This window comes from Stenella coeruleoalba (genome assembly GCF_951394435.1).
Source record: "Stenella coeruleoalba genome assembly, chromosome: 5".
NCBI lineage: Eukaryota > Metazoa > Chordata > Mammalia > Artiodactyla > Delphinidae > Stenella > Stenella coeruleoalba.
Genome location: NC_137150.1, coordinates 61,465,289 through 61,484,522, shown reverse-complemented (window position 1 = coordinate 61,484,522; position 19,234 = coordinate 61,465,289). Strand labels below are relative to the sequence as shown.

At 40.5% G+C, this 19,234-nt stretch overlaps 1 protein-coding gene across 8 annotated transcripts in view; it reads right to left on the bottom strand.

Annotated features, from left to right (window-relative positions):
* Nucleotides 1-19,234, bottom strand: part of YEATS2 (YEATS domain containing 2) — a gene marked incomplete at its 3' end in the record, with an annotated part of 115,072 nt that overhangs the window by 7,084 nt on the left and 88,754 nt on the right. For 7 of the 8 annotated variants that reach the window (XM_079922513.1, XM_079922517.1, XM_079922518.1 and 4 more), the window contains 4 exons: nucleotides 7,393-7,521; nucleotides 6,804-6,902; nucleotides 2,288-2,390; nucleotides 1,057-1,130 (listed from right to left, as the gene is read on the bottom strand). In XM_079922513.1, the coding sequence (XP_079778639.1) occupies nucleotides 1,057-1,130; nucleotides 2,288-2,390; nucleotides 6,804-6,902; nucleotides 7,393-7,521 (405 nt within the window). Of the gene's footprint in view, nucleotides 1,131-2,287; nucleotides 2,391-6,803; nucleotides 6,903-7,392; nucleotides 7,522-19,234 lie in introns of all 8 variants that reach the window. The other variant, XM_079922520.1, reaches the window with a different exon arrangement.

Genomic DNA, 19,234 nt, shown 5'->3' with positions numbered 1-19,234 from the left:
ATATCCAGCAAACTCTGAATAAAGTTATGATTTAAATAAAATCTTATTTGCTGGAAGCATGTCCAAAAGTTTCTTTAGACCTCTTTATTGGCTATGTTCCTTAACAGGCAAGTTCAGATGCAACATAACACACTCATTCGTGTGTTCTCAAAACAACAGCCCTCCCTGGGAAATCAGCTTCTCCGGTAGAGAAAGTATCATGGCAGTAGACTACCTATTAAAATAAGTGGAAATGGCACTCCACTGGGAACAGGAGACCTGAGATATAGCCTTGGCCTTGCCATTCACTAAGCTGCCTTGGGCAACCTATATCATCTCTCTGGGCTTCAGTTTTCTTAACTGTAAAATGAGACCACTGGGAAAGACGGTTCCAGAACTGCCTTTCAGCTCTAATATTCTGTATTTGTATCTGAATTTTTAAAAAAATTTTTTTCTTGCTGGGCTAGAAAAATCACTGAGTTTACTTTGAGCTACCTTAAAATGACCCCTTTGAGGGGAAAAAAAATATTTTCTTTGCTATTACAGCTGGAAAAAATAAGCAAGGTAGTCTGTACTTGGCCTATTGTTTTCATATTCCCATGAATGTGAAATGATAATCTGCTTCATCCCTTCCCTCTAAATGTTCGCGGGTGATCTCGCCCGAGAGCGGAAGCCTAAGTATCCACAGGCTGTCGGTCATGCCCTTGGTGAGGGCTGTTGATTCTGTCAGAGCAATTGGGGCTGAGAAGCAAACTGTTCAGTCTTGCTGACAATGGGCAGGGATAGAGGAGACATCACTGCAGGAGGTCTTGACAGTCGTTTATTTCTACAGAGTGAGTGTTAGATGAAAGATAAAAAAATTCCTTCTGCAGATCAAACCGTGCAAATAGTAAGACTAACTGACCAAGATATTGTTAATTCTAAAACCCTGCAAATGAGCTACAGCTGTAGCTAAAACCCTCTATGATAACTACCATGTCAGTATTAATTACAACACCAAGTGATTCAAGTTGACTTAATATCCCAAGTACTTCACAGCTTTAAAAAAATGCATCCATATATTCAGTATTGTCTTACTTTTTGCAGTGATTAAAGGGATCTTCTTTACTACTGCTGTTAAGAGTTGCTGGATAGTCTCTAAATGGTCTATCCTGAGAAAGACAAAGAAAAGAAAATTAAGGTAGGGAATACACAGAGCAGTTTCTAACTGTGTTTGTGTGTGTGTGTGCATATAACACATATGAATGTATGTATATATTTCTCCTTTCCAAGGGAATTAAAATTTAAACCAACTATATTGGTATGTCCTTCCTTCTATGCATAGCCTTCTTTATAAATGAAGAGCATTCAATGCTTAAAAAGTCAACACTAAGATGAAACCCCAAGAATGACAAATTATGCAAACCTGACATTTCATTTTATCTATATTTTAAAATTAAATAGCCACGTAATCTTTTTGCGATGTGATTGTCACTAGAGTAGGGGATTCTATCATATAATGCCTATCTTAGGGGTTATTACAGTTCATGCTGTCACCTGTTATGTGAAAGTGGCTAAGCTTCTACCATTCCCAGCAGTTTGAAATACTTCAAAATATGCAGTCAGAGGTGGGTTCCCAATTCGGAAATTAGAAAATCTCTGGGAGTATTTTTAGAAGAAGCACTGATGGGCTTCCCTGGTGGTACAGTGGTTGAGAGTCCGCCTGCCGATGCAGGGGACACAGGTTCGTGCCCCAGTCTGGGAAGATCCCACATGCCGCAGAGCGGCTAGGCCCGTGAGCCATGGCCGCTGAGCCTGCGCGTCCGGAGCCTATGCTCCACAACGGGAGAGGCCACAACAGTGGGAGGCCCGCGTACCGCAAAAAAAACAAAAAAACGAAGCACTGAGTCTGTATGGGCCATGAAAAGGCAGCTGTTTAAGATTAGGCAGGTGTGTGGATACTCTGACACAAAATGTATACACACCTGAGTAATTACATCATGAAAAATTTCATACCCAAAGATTCAGCAAAGAAACTTCGTGTTGGTAAGCTCAAATGGAGGGAGATCTGTAATTGCAGCGGAGGCTTTTGAGGCAACAAATCAAGTGCTGCTCAGAGGTCACGTCAAGGGGTTAAATGAAGACTCCTGAGCTGTGCAGCAAATGGTAATACTTGTTCACCACACACAGACAGAAGGTTTCCACCCATCAAAGGGCTTAACTCATACACACAACTCTACACATATGCAGCTGTCTCGGGGATGGTTTTTTAAAAGTACCATAAACACACCGAAAGCACAACTCCCTTAGAGAGGACTGAAATAATTACTTAATGACATAGTTTCCCAGCTCAGAACTTTCTTCTGTTTTCACTGCTGTGTGACCATCCTGAGAGGGGCAGCTTGGCACAGGTGTTTCTGGTTCAGTCTTCACTACAAGGGAAGAGCAACAATGAGAGAACTGTTAGGGTTCAATGATGGAAGGACACGTGCGGGCAGAAACAAAAGCTCTTCCATGGAAACTCAGTGAGGACACTGCCACAGCAGCTGCTGCAGAGACATGGCCAGGGCGCTGAGATGGCGCCTATCATCACAGGATCAGCAGACAAGGGGAGAATTGTTAGCCTGGGTCTCATGACAAGGTGGGGCAATAAAGTGGCTTTTTAGATATTTCTTAGAGGGCCAACCACAGTGCTATGTGAGATCTCTCTCTCTCTCACTCACTCACACACACTTGAACAATGCCACATTAAAATACAATGCTGGCCTGTTCTAAGTTCTAATATCCTTTTGCTTATCATCTCTCCAGCTAAGTTTATCAACTTTTAGCATTATCTTAGTGTTCTAAGACACAGGGCAAAAAGCAAAAATCAGGTATGTTGTGCTTGGAAAAATCCAAGCTAATCCCATGCAGCTTTTTAATATCACCAGATCTACTGATGGAAGAGAGCAATGTCTCAGGAGCATTGTCTTCCTTTACTTTCAGTCTTCTTTGATCAAAGTACTGTGAATACACACTCGCTGCTTCTGTATCAGCGTCCCTGCCTTCAGTCTCTTCCCTAACAACCCATTTTGTACGTGAGCACCAGAAAAATTTCCTAAAGGACCGTGTTAGTGTCATTTTCCTACTCAGCATCCTTCAATAGTTTCATAAAAGCAAGGGTCTACAAATGAGATCTACTAGTGCATCTTTCCTTTTTTTGATGTATAACATAACTTGCATAAAATGCACAAATACTAAGGGTACAGTTTGATAAATTTTACCTACGTATTCATCCATGTACCCATCACCCCAATCAAAATAGAGTATTTCCAGTCCTCAACCTGGCTCCCTTACGCTTTTGGCTTTCTTTCCTGCCAAAGATAACCACCTTTTGTCCACTTTAAATTTCATATAACTGGAATCATACTGTGCTACCCTTTTGTGTCAGCATCTTTTTAGCTATTAAAAATAACAATGTAATGGACCTTTGGGTGGACATACACATGCGTTTCCTAGCAGTGTATCTGCTGATAGGGCAGATATATGTTTAACTTTATTAGAAACTGCCAAACTGATTTCCAAAGTAATTATATCCATTTGTAGTCCCATGAGCAGTGTACGTGAGTTCCAGTTGCTTCACATCTTTGCCAACACTTAGTAATGTCAGTTCTTTTCATTTTGGTGATAGAATAGTATCTCACTACGGTTTTAACTTGCATTCCCTTGATGACTGATGAGGTTGAACAACTTTTCATTTCCTTAAGAGAGATTTCAATATCCTCTTCCGTGAAGTACCTGTTTACATTTCTTGCTCTTTAAAAAAAATCGGTGTCAGTCTTTTTCATATTGATTTTTAGGTCTGTGTATATTCTGAACAGAACTCCTTTGTCAAATATATCAATTGCAAATTATCTTCTAGGATGTGGCTTGACTTTCACTCTTAATTTTGTCCCTCTAATAAAATGAGGTTCCTAGTGTTAATAAAGTCTAATTTATCAATCTTTTCTTTTATGGCTAGCTTTCTTGTGTGCTCTTTGCCCAAGGTCATGAAGATATTCTCATATTCTTTTAGAAGCTTTATTGTTTTACCTTCACATTTAGTCTATGATCCAATTCAAATTAATTTCTGTTTATGGTGTAAGGCAGGGGCCAAGTTTTGTTTCCCCAAATGGATATATCCAATTAACTCAGCTCTATTTATTGAAAAGAACATCCTTTCCCTACTGAGTTTGCTGACTATATATGCGTGAGTCTATTTCTGGGCTCTTTTTTCTGTTCAATTATTCTTTTTGTTTCTTTTAAAAAATTTTTTATTTTTAAACAATTTTTAAAGGTTATTTTCCATTTGCAGTTATTACAAAATATTGGCTATATTCCCTGTGTTGTACAATACATCCTTTGAGCTTATCTTACAACCAATAGTTTGTACCTCCCACTACCCCACCCCTATATTCTGTCTATTCTTGAACCAATACTACACTATCTCAATTACTGTAGCTTTACAGTATATATATATCTGGTGGCCCAAGTCCCCTGGCTTTTTGTTCTTCAAGACTGTCTTAGCTACTCTAGGCCTTGCATTCCCATATACATTTTAGATTTAGCTTGTCAATTTCTGCACAAGCACAAAAACAACAATGTAGGGATTCTGACTGGGACTGTATTGAATCTATGTCATTTGGGGGGAGGATTAATAACATATCAGGTCTTTCAGTAAATTAATATAATTAAATAATATATTTATAATTTATTATATTTATAATGGTATATCCTTCCATTTATTTAGATCTTCTAAATTTCAGAAACGTTTAGTGGGTTGTTAGCAGTTAATTTCTATATAGAAATCAAAATGGCTTTTGTATGTATACAGACTTGTATTGCGTGACCTCGCTAATTTCACTGTTAGCGATACATCTTCCCCCAACCCCTAGTGATTCCAAAACTTCAAAAAACAAAAGGAAGGCCTCAGAAAAAGTTCAGATACTCCAGTTCTATAGGTGCAAGTATAGTCACTTTATTTACTTATTGTTTGGCCACACTGCATGGCTTGCAGGTTCCTAGTTTCCCAACCAGGGATTAAACCCAGGCCACGGCAGTGAAAGCGCCTAGCCCTAACCACTGGACCTCCAGGGAATTCCCGCAAGTATACTCACTTTAATCTGGCACGCAAACAATTACAAAATTATATAATCAGCATATTCAGGCTGGGATAGCTATTCCTCTGGAGAAATGAAAACATATGCTGAGACTTACATATACTAGCCCCAAACTGAAAATAACCCTAATCTCCACTAACAGGAGAAAGGATAAACAAATTATGGTATATCCATCCATCCCTACAATGTGGAATACTACTCACCAACAACATGGTTGAATCTCAAAAACATTGCAGTGAGTGAATGAACTTGGACACAAAAGAATGTATGTTCTTCCATTCACATAAAGTTTAAAAATAGACACAAGTAATCTATCATAATAGAAATCAGAACAGTGGTTGCCTATACGGGATGGGAATTGACTGGAAGGGGGCACAAGGTGATGGAAATTTCTATAGCTTGAATGCAATATTGGTTACTTGGGTTTATGCATTTGTCAAAACTCATCAAATGGTATGCTTAGTATCTTTGCACTTTACTACACAAAATTTTCCTCAATTAAAATCAAAACAGAGATGCTCTGGCCCCAGTCCAAAATTAATTGAATCAGAATCTGTATGAGGAAGGCCTATGATATATACCTACTGCTGAGAAGAAACGCTGGTCTAGATTAGTATCAATTCTTCCATCAGGACTAGCTAACTTTTCCTATAAAGAACTAATCAGTAAATATTTTAGGTTTTGTGGGTCATATGATCTCAGCTAGAACTACTCAACTCTTGAGGTTGCAGTGCACCTATGGACAATATGTAAATGAATGGGCATGGCCATGTGCTCATTAAAAAACGAGCAGCAGACTGCAGTCAGCCAACCCTTGCTTTGGATGGTCATGCTCTAAGTTCCAAATCCATCTCTTCACAAGACTATTATGAGACATCCTGGCATGCCTGGAAAGTATTTCAAATTCTGACTGTACTGCTTTCTAGTTTTCTAGACTTGGGAAGTATGGACTTAGTATCTCCAAACTTCAGTTTCCTCATTTGCAAAATGGGCGTAATAGCTGTCCTAAAGTACTGTGATAATTAATGATATATATATAAAGCAGATAGCATAGTGCCTAGTACACTTTAGGCTCTTACACATGGTAGCTATCATTATTGTAGATGTTACAAATGTCAAAATGTGTTAACCCACTGCACTATCTCCATCTACTCAACAGTCAGAAATGTCCCCACTGCCAGCTGCCAAGGTCTGGCCCTACCTACAGATCCTTTACCGCAACTACATACCCCAGATGAGTCCCTTTAATTGGTCTACTCCCCCAAACAAACCCTCTGAGTCTTTGTCTCTACTGTTCCCTTAATCTGGCATGCCCCTTGACCCCTCCACAGCTAAAAATGCTTCACTCTGAAGTCCAGGTTATAATCCTGCTACACAAAAGTGCTACCCACCTAAACACCCCCAGCTTCCCTGACCAGACATCCTAGATTGAAATACTTCAGCATTCATTTTCCAGATCACTTACCCTGCATGTATCAATCATTGCTTGCTGTCTACTGCAACTCTCTTCAACCTGATTATAAGTTCTTGGAGGGCAGAAATGATGCTTTATACATCTCTGTATTTCCCTTAATGTCAAGTCTATATATAAACACTCTACATATTTTTGAAGTGACCGATTCATGGATGCTGAAATTCAAGGGAGTCATATTACAGTAATGTCTTGCACAAAACTTCTGGGCAAATATACTGTGGGAAACTACATACCTTTCGTAACAGTTGCTGGAGCAGAGCTGGGGACAACTGGAGTTGGGGCAGCTACAGGCAGAATGGCAGGTGATTTGTTGGTAGGAAATGACTGAACCACTAACAGGCAAAAAAGGAGGGGAGGATATAAGAAATATAGAAATTATTTTAATGAAAATGATCTAACTCCCAGGTGGTAGCCCCTCCTTAGGCTACTAGCACAAAAACAATTTCAGTACAACAGATATGGTCCTTTTTTAATACAGTGATTGACAAGGTGGCTGTTTACTATTAGTACCAGGGTAAATGAGCTGGTATCTTCAACTGTGGAAATGGGAGCTTGTCACTAAACTCAGAAAATAAAAATCCAATTAACCTGCACTCATAAATGCTTAAAATGTAACCCCCCTACTCAACTTAAGAAATGGGCAGTTATTTAGAAGTCAGCGGATCATTTGGGTTTTACTTTCAGTCCTAGAGGTGGTGCCAGGGAGTATGGTGACAGCTCAAGGGCAGGCTAAAAAGGGAGGAGCGGCCACCAAGTGACGGAATACAGACTTTCCCACCAGACAGACCCTGAGACGACCACACCCACAGGTGAAGAACTCACCTTTATTCACAGGCATCAGTATAGTCTGCACACCTCCAGAAGTGTTTACACTGAGTGGTTTGAGCTGGCTGGGGATTGTCAGAACAGCCTGCTGGGGATTGGACTGACTGGAATGAATCTTTAACAATCCTAAAATAAGTTGGAAGATAAAGCCAAGCTGAAGATCAGATGCTTCCTTGAAGTTCATGCCCTCTTCAGCATTCATATTTTCTCACAGGAGGACATTCTTAGGACATTTACCCTTTCAATAAAGAAAGAGCTGGAAGCATAAGCCAATGGATGCAGCTGATTTCTCAATGAAGCAATGAGGCAACAATAATGATTTATTTTTACCCTGCTATCATAAAGTAATACAAAAACTTTTGGAAAAGTGGGAATAATAGAAAAGAAAAGTCACCCAGAGTCCTACTGCAGAGACAACCAGTATCATCATTTTGAGATAGTTCTTTTCCATGTTTGTTTTATATGACAATTTATTTGTTTTGTATATAGCTGTGATACGTACAAACTGGATGTAAAATTTTGTATTTTGATTTGGGTAACTGTCATTTTCCTACTTAAAAACCTTCTCTGGCTCTGGACTGCCTAGAGAATGTTTCCAAAATTAGTCAAAGCATTCAGAGTCCTTTTTTTTTTTTTTTTTTTGCGGTACGCAGGCCTCTTACTGTTGTGGCCTCTCCCGTTGCGGAGCACAGGCTCCAGACGCGCAGGCTCAGCGGCCATGGCTCACGGGCCCAGCTGCTCCGCAGCATGTGGGATCTTCCCGGACCGGGGCACGAACCCGTGTCCCCTGCATCGGCAGGTGGACTCTCAACCACTGCGCCACCAGGGAAGCCCCCAGAGTCCATTTTAATCTGGTCCTAATTTATCTGCATCTTCTTTACAACAACCTTTACATAGCTAATACTTCAGTCTGTCTACTCACCATATCTTATAATTTCCTATCTCTGTGCAGCCTTTATTTTTCAAACCAGATATTCTCCACTTATTTTAGAAGGGGTCATCCTCTCCCACTTTGCTTTAAAAGAATTTCCATTATAAAACTATTCTAGACATTCAGAGGGCCAGTAAAAAAGTGACAAAAAGAGAGTACACAAGATACAACACAAACACATATTATAACAACTACTTAAAAACAGCGACAGACAGGACTTCCCTGGTGGCGCAGTGGTTGAGATTCCGAGCTCCCAATGCAGGGGGCCCGGGTTCGATCCCTGGTTGGGGAGCTAGATCCCATGTGTATGCTGCAGCTAGGAGTTCGCATTATGCAACCAAGGAGCCTGCCTGCTGCAACTAAGACCTGACGCAGCCAAATAAATTAATTAATTAAATATTTTTTTAAAATACAACGACAGAGGCTAAAGATACTTTAAGGCACTGGAATGCAGTTAGCTTGAGTTAAGAAAAGGAATAGTCTTGGGCTTCCCTGGTGGCGCAGTGGTTGAGAGTCTGCCTGCCGATGCAGGGGACACGGGGGCAGGGAAGATCCCACATGCCGCGGGGCAGCTGGGCCCGTGAGCCATGGCCGCTGAGACTGCGCGTCTGGAGCCTGTGCTCCGCAACGGATGAGGCCACAACAGTGAGAGGCCCGCGTACCGCAAAAAAAAAAAAAAAAAAAAAAGAGAACAGGAATAGTCTTAAATACTTTCAAGAACAAAGCCTTAAATAAACAAGAAAATCGTTCTTTGGAATAGATGAGTGTTAGATCAGTCAAGTAGTAATTACTTAACTGAGATGTGCCCTCCAAGAGTACAACAATGACCTGGTTTCTTCGTATTTTTAAAATTCTTATTTCTATCAAAACATTACATGCTCATCAGTTGAAAAGTTAAAAAGTGCTAAAAGGCATATAACTAAAAATAGCCATCCTTTGCTCCAACTCCCTGTCTTCATCTGGTTCCCCAGTAGCATACACTTTTAACCTTTTGGTGTTTTAATATTTATCTCAGCATTTTTTAAAAGAATGTGTATATTGTAGGCCTTGATTCATTTTGATGTTACACACTGACTTACTATTAAGGTAGATAAGCACTGTAAGGCATTTATACCCGCTCTTCCCTCTCCTCCAATATTGGTCTCTATCGATCCAAAGAATATCATGATGCTATGACTTGATCTCATTTTCTGGAGTTAATAATTTCCTTCTTAGACTTCCGGGAAGATGGCGGAAGAGTAAGACGCGGAGATCACCTTCCTCTCCACAGATACACCAGAAATACATCTACGCGTGGAACAACTCCTACGGAGCACCTACTGAACGCTGGCAGAAGACCTCAGACCTCCCAAAAGGCAAGGAACCCCCCACGTACCTGGTTAGGGCAAAAGAAAAAACTAAACAGAGACAAAAGGATAGGGACGGGTCCTGCACCAGCGGAAGAGAGCTGTGAAGGAGGAAAAGTGTCCACACACTAGGAAGCCCCTTCGCGGGTGGAGACTTCGGGAGGCGGAGTGGGGGAGCTTGGGAGCCGCGGAGGAGAGCACAGCAACAGGGGTGCGGAGGGCAAAGCGGACAGATTCCAGCGCAGAGGATCGGGCCGACCGGCACTCACCAGCCGAGAGGCTTGTCTGCTCGCCCGCCGGGGCGGGCGGGACTGGGAGCTGAGGCTCCGGCTTTTGTCGGAGCGCCTGGAGTGGACTGGGGTTGGCGGTGTGAACACAGCCTGCAGGGCGTTGGTGCGCCGCGGCTGGCCGGGAGAGAGTCCGGGGAGGGGTCTGGACCTGCCGAAGAGGCAAGAGACTTTTACGTCCCTCTTTGTTTCCTGGTGCACGAGGAGAGGGGATTAAGAACGCTGCTTGAGAGAGCTCCAGGGACGGGCGCGAGCCGCGGCTAAGAGTGCGGAGCCCAGAGACGGACATGGGACGCTAAGGCCGCTGCTGCCGCCGCCAGGAGGCCTGTGTGCGAACACAGGTCACTAGCCACACGCCCTTCCGGGGAGCCTGTGCAGCCCGCCACTGCCAGGGTCCCGGGATCCAGGGACGGCTCCCCCGGGAGAGCGCACGGCGCGCCTCAGGCTGCAGCGTCACGCCGGCCTCTGCCGCTGCAGGCCCGCCCCGCACTCCGTGACCCTCCCTACCCCCCGGCCTGGGTGAGCCAGAGCCTCAGAATCAGCGGCTCCTTTAACCCCGTCCTGTCTGAGCAAAGAACAGACGCCCTCCGGCGACCTACACGCACAGGCGGGGCCAAATCCAAAGCTGAGCCCCTGGGAACTGTGAGAACAAAGAAGAGAAAGGGAAATCTCTCCCAGCAGCCTCAGAAGCAGCGGATTAAAGCTCTACAATCAACTTGATGTACGCTGCATCTGTGGAATACCTGAATAGACAACGAATCATCCCAAATTAAGGAGCCCTGTGGATGAAAGGCTCTTGGTGCTGCAGCCAGGACTCAGTGCTGTGCCTCTGAGGTGGGAGAGCCAACTTCAGGACACTGGTCCACAAGAGGCCTCCCAGCTGCACATAATATCAAACAGCAAAAATCTCCGAGAGATCTCCATCTCAACGCCAGCACCCAGCTTCACTCAACGACTAGCAAGCTACAGTGCTGGACATCCTATGCCAAACAACTAGCAAGACAGGAACACAACCCCACCCATTAGCAGAGAGGCTGCCCAAAATCATAATAAGTCTACAGACACCCCAAAACACACCACCAGACGTGGACCTGCCCACCAGAAAGACAAGATCCAGCCTCATACACCAGAACACAGGCACTAGTACCCTCCACCAGGAAGCCTACACAACCCACTGAACCAACCTTAGCCACTGGGGACAGACACAAAAAACAACAGGAACTACGAACCTTCAGCTTGCAAAAAAAAAAAAAGGAGACCCCAAACACAGTAAGATAAGCAAAATGAAAAGACAGAAAAACACTCAGCAGATGAAGGAGCAAGATAAAAACCCACCAGACCTAACAAATGAAGAGGAAATAGGCAGTCTACCTGAAAAAGAATTCAGAATAATGATAGTAAGGTTGATCTGAAATCTTGGAGATAGAATGGACAATAGAATGGACAAATTGCAAGAATCAGTTAACAAGGACCTAAAAGAACTAAAGATGAAACAAGCAACGATGAACAACACAATAAATGAAATTAAAAGTACTCTAGATGGGATCAATAGCAGAATAACTGAGGCAGAAGAACGGATAAGTGACCTGGAAGATAAAATAATGGAAATAACTACTGCAGAGCAGAATAAAGAAAAAAGAATGAAAAGAACTGAGGACAGTCACAGAGACCTCTGGGACAACATTAAACGCACCAACATTCGAATTATAGGGGTTCCAGAAGAAGAAGAGAAAAAGAAAGGGACTGAGAAAATATTTGAAGAGATTATAGTTGAAAACTTCCCTAATATGGGAAAGGAAATAGTTAATCAAGTCCAGGAAGCACAGAGAGTCCCATACAGGATAAATCCAAGGAGAAATACGCCAAGACACATATTAATCAAACTGTCAAAAATTAAATACAAAGAAAACATATTAAAAGCAGCAAGGGAAAAACAACAAATAACACACAAGGGAATCCCCATAAGGTTAACAGCAGAAACTCTGCAAGCCAGAAGGGAGTGGCAGGACATATTGAAAGTGTTGAAGGAGAAAAACCTGCAACCAAGATTACTCTACCCAGCAAGGATCTCATTCAGATTTGATGGAGAAATTAAAACCTTTACAGACAAGCAAAAGCTGAGACAGTTCAGCACCACCAAACCAGCTCTACAACAACTGCTAAAGGAACTTCTCTAGGCAAGAAACACAAAAGAAGGAAAGGACCTACAATGACGAACCCAAAACAATCAAGAAAATGGGAATAGGAACACACATATCGATAATTACCTTAAATGTAAATGGACTAAATGCTCCCACCAAAAGACACAGATTGGCTGAATGGATACAAAAACAAGACCCATATATTTGCTGTCTACAAGAGACCCACTTCAGACCTAGAGACACATACAGACTGAAAGTAAGGGGATGGAAAAAGGTATTTCATGCAAATGGAAACCAGAAGAAAGCTGGAGTAGCAATTCTCATATCAGACAAAATAGACTTTAAAATAAAGAATATTAGAAGAGACAAAGAAGGACACTACAAAATTAGCAAGGGATCAATCCAAGAAGAAGATATAACAATTATAAATATTTATGCACCCAACATAGGAGCACCTGAATACATAAGGCAAATACTAACATCTATAAAAGGGGAAATCGACAGTAACACATTCATAGTAGGGGACTTTAACACCCCACTTTCACCCATGGACAGATCATCCAAAATGAAAATAAATAAGGAAACACAAGCTTTAAATGATACATTAAACGAGATGGAGTTAATTGATATTTATAGGACATTCCATCCAAAAACAACAGAATACACATTTTTCTCAAGTGCTCATGGAACATTCTCCAGGATAGATCATATCTTGCGTCACAAATCAAGCCTTGGTAAATTTAAGAAAATTGAAATTGTATCAAGTATCTTTTCTGACCACAACGCCATGAGACTAGACATCAATTACAGTAAAAGATCTGTAAAAAATACAAACACATGGAGGCTAAACAATACACTACTTAATAATGAAGTGATCACTGAAGAAATCAAAGAGGAAATCAAAAAATATCTAGAGACAAATGACAATGGAGACACAACGACCCAAAACCTGTGGGATGCAGCAAAAGCAGTTCTAAGGGGGAAGTTTATAGCAATACAAGCCCACCTTAAGAAGCAGGAAACATCTCGAATAAACAACCTAACCTTGCACCTCAAGCAATTAGAGAAAGAAGAACAAAAAAACCCCAAAGCTAGCAGAAGGAAAGAAATCATAAAAATCAGATCAGAAATAAATGAAAAAGAAATGAAGGAAACAATAGCAAAGATCAATAAAACTAAAAGCTGGTTCTTTGAGAAGATAAACAAAATTGATAAACCACTAGCCAGACTCATCAAGAAAAAAAGGGAGAAGACTCAAATCAATAGAATTAGAAATGAAAAAGGAGAGGTAACAACTGACACTGCAGAAATAAAAGAGATCATGAGAGATTACTACAAGCAACTCTATGCCAATAAAATGGACAATCTGGAAGAAATGGACAAATTCTTAGAAATGCACAACCTGCCAAGACTGAATCAGGAAGAAATAGAAAATATGAACAGACCAATCACAAGCACTGAAATTGAAACTGTGATTAAAAATCTTCCAACAAACAAAAGCCCAGGACCAGATGGCTTCACAGGTGAATTCTATCAAACATTTAGAGAAGAGCTAACACCTATCCTCAAACTCTTCCAAAATATAGCAGAGGGAGGAACACTCCCAAACTCCTTCTACGAGGCCACCATCACCTTGATACCAAAACCAGACAAGGATGTCACAAAGAAAGAAAACTACAGGCCAATATCACTGATGAACATAGATGTAAAAATCCTCAACAAAATACTAGCAAACAGAATCCAACAGCACATTAAAAGGATCATACACCATGATCAAGTGGGGTTTATTCCAGGAATGCAAGGATTCTTCAATATATGCAATCTATCAATGTGATAAACCATATTAACAAACTGAAGGAGAAAAACCATATGATCATCTCAATAGATGCAGAGAAAGCTTTTGACAAAATTCAACACCCATTTATGATAAAAACCCTGCAGAAAGTAGGCATAGAGGGAACTTTCCTCAACATAATAAAGGCCATATATGACAAGCCCACAGCAAACATCATCCTCAATGGTGAAAAACTGAAAGCATTTGCACTAAGATCAGGAACAAGACAAGGTTGCCCACTCTCACCGCTATTATTCAACATAGTTTTGGAAGTTTTAGCCACAGCAATCAGAGAAGAAAAGGAAATAAAAGGAATCCAAATCGGAAAAGAAGAAGTAAAGCTGTCACTGTTTGCAGATGACATGATCCTATACATAGAGAACCCTAAAGATGCTACCAGAAAACTACTAGAGCTAATCAATGAATTTGGTAAAGTGGCAGGATACAAAATTAATGCACAGAAATCTCTGGCATTCCTATATACTAATGATGAAAAATCTGAAAGTGAAATCAAGAAAACACTCCCATTTACCATTGCAACAAAAAGAATAAAATATCTAGGAATAAACCTACCTAAGGAGACAAAAGATCTGTATGCAGAAAATTATAAGACACTGATGAAAGAAATTAAAGATGATACAAATAGATGGAGAGATATACCATGTTCTTGGATTGGAAGAATCAACATTGTGAAAATGACTCTACTACCGAAAGCAATCTATAGATTCAATGCAATCCCTATCAAACTACCACTGGCATTTTTCACAGAACTAGAACAAAAAATTTTGCAATTTGTATGGAAACACAAAAGACCCCGAATAGCCAAAGCAATCTTGAGAACGAAAGAAGGAACTGGAGGAATCAGGCTCCCAGACTTCAGACTATACTACAAAGCTACAGTTATCAAGACGGTATGGTACTGGCACAAAAACAGAAAGATAGATCAATGGAACAGGATAGAAAGCCCAGAGATAAACCCACGCACATATGGTCACCTTATCTTTGACAAAGGAGGCAGAAATGTACAGTGGAGAAAGGACAGCCTATTCAATAAGTGGTGCTGGGAAAACTGGACAGCTACATGTAAAAGTATGAAATTAGATCACTCCCTAACACCATACACAAAAATAAGCTCAAAATGGATTAAAGACCTAAATGTAAGACCAGAAACTATCAAACTCTTAGAGGAAAACATAGGCAGAACACTCTATGACATAAATCACAGCAAGGTCCTTTTTGACCCACCTCCTAGAGAAATGGAAATAAAAACAAGAGTAAACAAATGGGACCTAATGAAACTTAAAAGCTTTTGCGCAGCAAAGGAAACCATAAAGAAGACCAAAAGACAACCCTCAGAATGGGAGAAAATATTTGCAAATGAAGCAACTGACAAAGAATTGATCTCCAAAATTTATAAGCAGCTCATGCAGCTTAATAACAAGAAAACAAACAACCCAATCCAAAAATGGGCAGAAGACCTACATAGACATTTCTCCAAAGAAGATATACAGAGTGCCAACAAACACATGAAAGAATGCTCAACATCACTAATCATGAGAGAAATGCAAATCAAAACTACAATGAGATATCATCTCACACCAGTCAGAATGGCCATCATCAAAAAATCTACAAACAATAAATGCTGGAGAGGGTGTGGAGAAAAGGGAACCCTCTTACACTGTTGGTGGGAATGTAAATTGATACAGCCACTGTGGAGAACAGTATGGAGGTTCCTTAAAAAGCTACAAATAGAACTACCATATGACCCAGCAATCCCACTACTGGGCATATACCCTGAGAAAACCATAATTCAAAAAGAGTCATGTACCAAAATGTTCATTGCAGCTCTATTTACAATAGCCCAGAGATGGAAACAACCTAAGTGTCCATCATCGGATGAATGGATAAAGATGTGGCACATATATACAATGGAATATTACTCAGCCATAAAAAGAGACGAAATTGAGCTATTTGTAATGAGGTGGATAGACCTAGAGTCTGTCATACAGAGTGAAGTAAGTCAGAAAGAGAGAGACAAATACCGTATGCTAACACATATATATGGAATCTAAGAAAAAAAAATGTCATGAAAAACCTAGGGGTGAAACAGGAATAAAAACACAGACTTACTAGAGAATGGACTTGAGGCTATGGGGAGGGGGAAGGGTAAACGGTGACAAAGCGATAAAGAGGCATGGACATATATACACTACCAAACGTAAGGTAGATAGCTAGTGGGAAGCAGCCGCATAGCACAGGGAGATCAGCTCGGTGCTTTGGGACCGCCTGGAGGGGTGGGATAGGGAGGGTGGGAGGGAGGGAGACGCAAGCGGGAAGAGATATGGGAACATATGTATATATATAACTGATTCATTTTGTTGTGAAGCTGAAACTAACATACCATTGTAAAGCAATTATACTCCAATAAAGATGTTAAAAAAAAAATTAAATCTCTTAGGTTTAAAAAAAAAAAAATAATTTCCTTCTTTTTCATTTGCTTATTTAGTTCTCCTTCAACATCTTACTAAAGTCTTCCCATGTCCTTCAAAAATGCTATAAATCACCCTTTATACAGCTCTCCACATGGTCAAACCTCCTAAATAATTTACAGTTCCATTTTTAAAATAAGAGCTATCCTTCCTGGGACTCTCTGATATGCTCTAATTTGGACTGTTGCTTTCTAGGCCTGCTGCAAAGCCTTCATTCGGGGAGCGCTCTTTCACAGTTACCCTGGGAATTCCCTTTGCCTTCCTCTTTATTTTTGTCCTCTTTCTTGGTCTATACCTCTTCTCTCTGGTGAAACATGTATTTTAGTTATGTTTTGAGACAAGGTCATAGAAAATACATTTGAAAGGTTGTCAGAAAATATTTCTACCCTCATACTCAGTAAAGATCTGGCCAACTACAGAATTCTAGACTACAAGAATTCCCCCCTAGAACTTTGAAAAGCAATATTCTAGCTTCCAGCACTGCTACTGAGAAGCCCAATGATAATGTAATTTCTGAACTTTTCTGTTTATTTTTCTGACAGCTTTTCAGATCTTCTCCTTGTCACTGGTGTTCTGATTTCATGAACAAACTGTGCCTTCTTGTGAGCCACCTTTCACTCATTGTGCTGGACACTGTGCCTCTTGAACCTGGAAGTTCATGCCCTTCAATTTGGGGATAAACTGTTTCATTTCTTGGATCATTTCTTTCCCATTATTTTCTGTTTTCTTTCTGGAATTCCGTTTAGTTTCATGTTGCCAGGGCTCCCTAATACATCATCAAAGTTTCTTTCTTAGTGTCTACTTCTTGGTCTATTCCCTGTTTCCACCTTGTGCCCCATAGTTTAGTCTAAATGCTGTAGCCAGTGACCTGTTAAAAGGAAAAGGCAGCTCGTGTTACTCCTGAGCTGAAGACCCCGCAATGGGTTCTCTTGAAGTAAAAATCAATGTTCTTACAGTGACCTACAAAGGCCCTATGTGATTTGGCCCCCACCACTCTGACTTTATCTCCTGGTTCTCTTTCCCTTGCTTACTCTGCTCTAGTCACAATGGCAATCCTGTTCAAAACAGTTTGTAATGCACACAAAAAAGTTAATTGAAAAATTAAAGGTTATACCTCAATTAAAAAAAAAAGGATACACACACACACACACACACAAACACACACACAAAATGGTCAGTAGAAAACAGTTTGATTCTCTTATGAAAATAATATAAAGTTTCATCAGCAGTATCTCAGGAAACTAGAACTTAAAGCAAGAGACTTCATTTAAAAATCAGAAAAAAGGAGGGCATTCATTTCTTAAACTAGTAATTCCTTCTATTTCTACAATTTCTACTCCAGTGCTAACCCAGTACCTCTAAACATTCAGTTAGCAGAGAACAAGCACTCCCCACATAAAAACTTGGTCGATTTTAACTGGGAGGTAGAAATCATGGGAAAAATAAACCAGCCTTAATCTTTTGGTCTCTACCCAAAAAGCAAACAAAACATAGGGGCTTGATTTAGACTCATGTATGGAATCTAGTGATAATAATAATAAGAACAACAAGAATATCCACAATCTTTTATTTTTAATACCCAAGAGTCGTTAAGATGATTTATTTACAGACCAAAAAGCTCACAAGCCTATGCTTTTATTTTATCAAACTACATGCAGTAACAGTGAAGAATACCCACAATCTTTATGCAGAGATAGTAAGGTATGTGTGTGTATGTATTTATGTTTGTGTGTGTATATACATGTGTGTATGAATATATATCATATATATATTAGCAATACTCAGTTATTTTTCTGTATACCAGTGCCAGTTGGTAAACTATTATTAATCTGCAACAAGGCAATACAGATACTGAGTGTTCAAAAGTTTTGTAACAGTTTGACTTTGTTGTGATATTTTCATTGTATTTTACAGAAGTATCTGTCTGTACTAGATTATAGTAAAACAAAGTTGACCTTTCAAGTTTGAGAAGTAATGCTGTATATTATATCAGCCCCTGGCATCTGGGACAGTACAATGTAATCAAATACATTAATATTTGTGGCAAAAGATGAATATTCATATTAAGTAGTATAAACAGCCTGTCACTGGAGGTCAGATTTTGCCCTAAAATTCATTATGGGGAAAAACAACAATAAACAAACCTTTGGTTTTCACAGCTTTTTGGATTTCAGAATTGCAGATAAGGGAATGTGGACTAACAACAATGATGACACTAAAAATGATAACAGCAGCAATTATTTATATAATGGCAACTACATGTCAGACGGTATCCTAAGCATTTTTATATTAACTCATTTAATCGTCTCAACTTTATGAGGTAGGTATTAGGCAATCTGGCTCTAGGATTTGTGCTCTATGTTACCCAAAGAAGTAAAAGGCACACTCTTCCGGGGCCATTCAGGGTGGGCACAGAGAAATGATACATCTTACCAAAGCTCAAGCATGTCATTCTAACACTACCCAATATAATAACTACCGTTAAAAATAGTATCTTGGGGCTTCCCTGGTGGCACAGTGGTTGAGAATCCGCCTGCCAATGCAGGGGACACGGGTTCGAGCCCTGGTCCAGGAAGATCCCACATGCCACGGAGCAACTAAGCCCGTGCACCACAACTACTGAGCCTGCGTGCCACAACTACTGAAGCACTCCCATCTAGAGCTCGTGCTCCGCAACAAGAGAAGCCACCGCAATGAGAAGCCTGCACACCACAACGAAGAGTAGCCCCCACTCGCCGCAACTAGAGAAAGCCCGTGCACAGCAACCAAGACCCAACACAGCCAAAAATAAAATTAATTTATTAAAAAAAA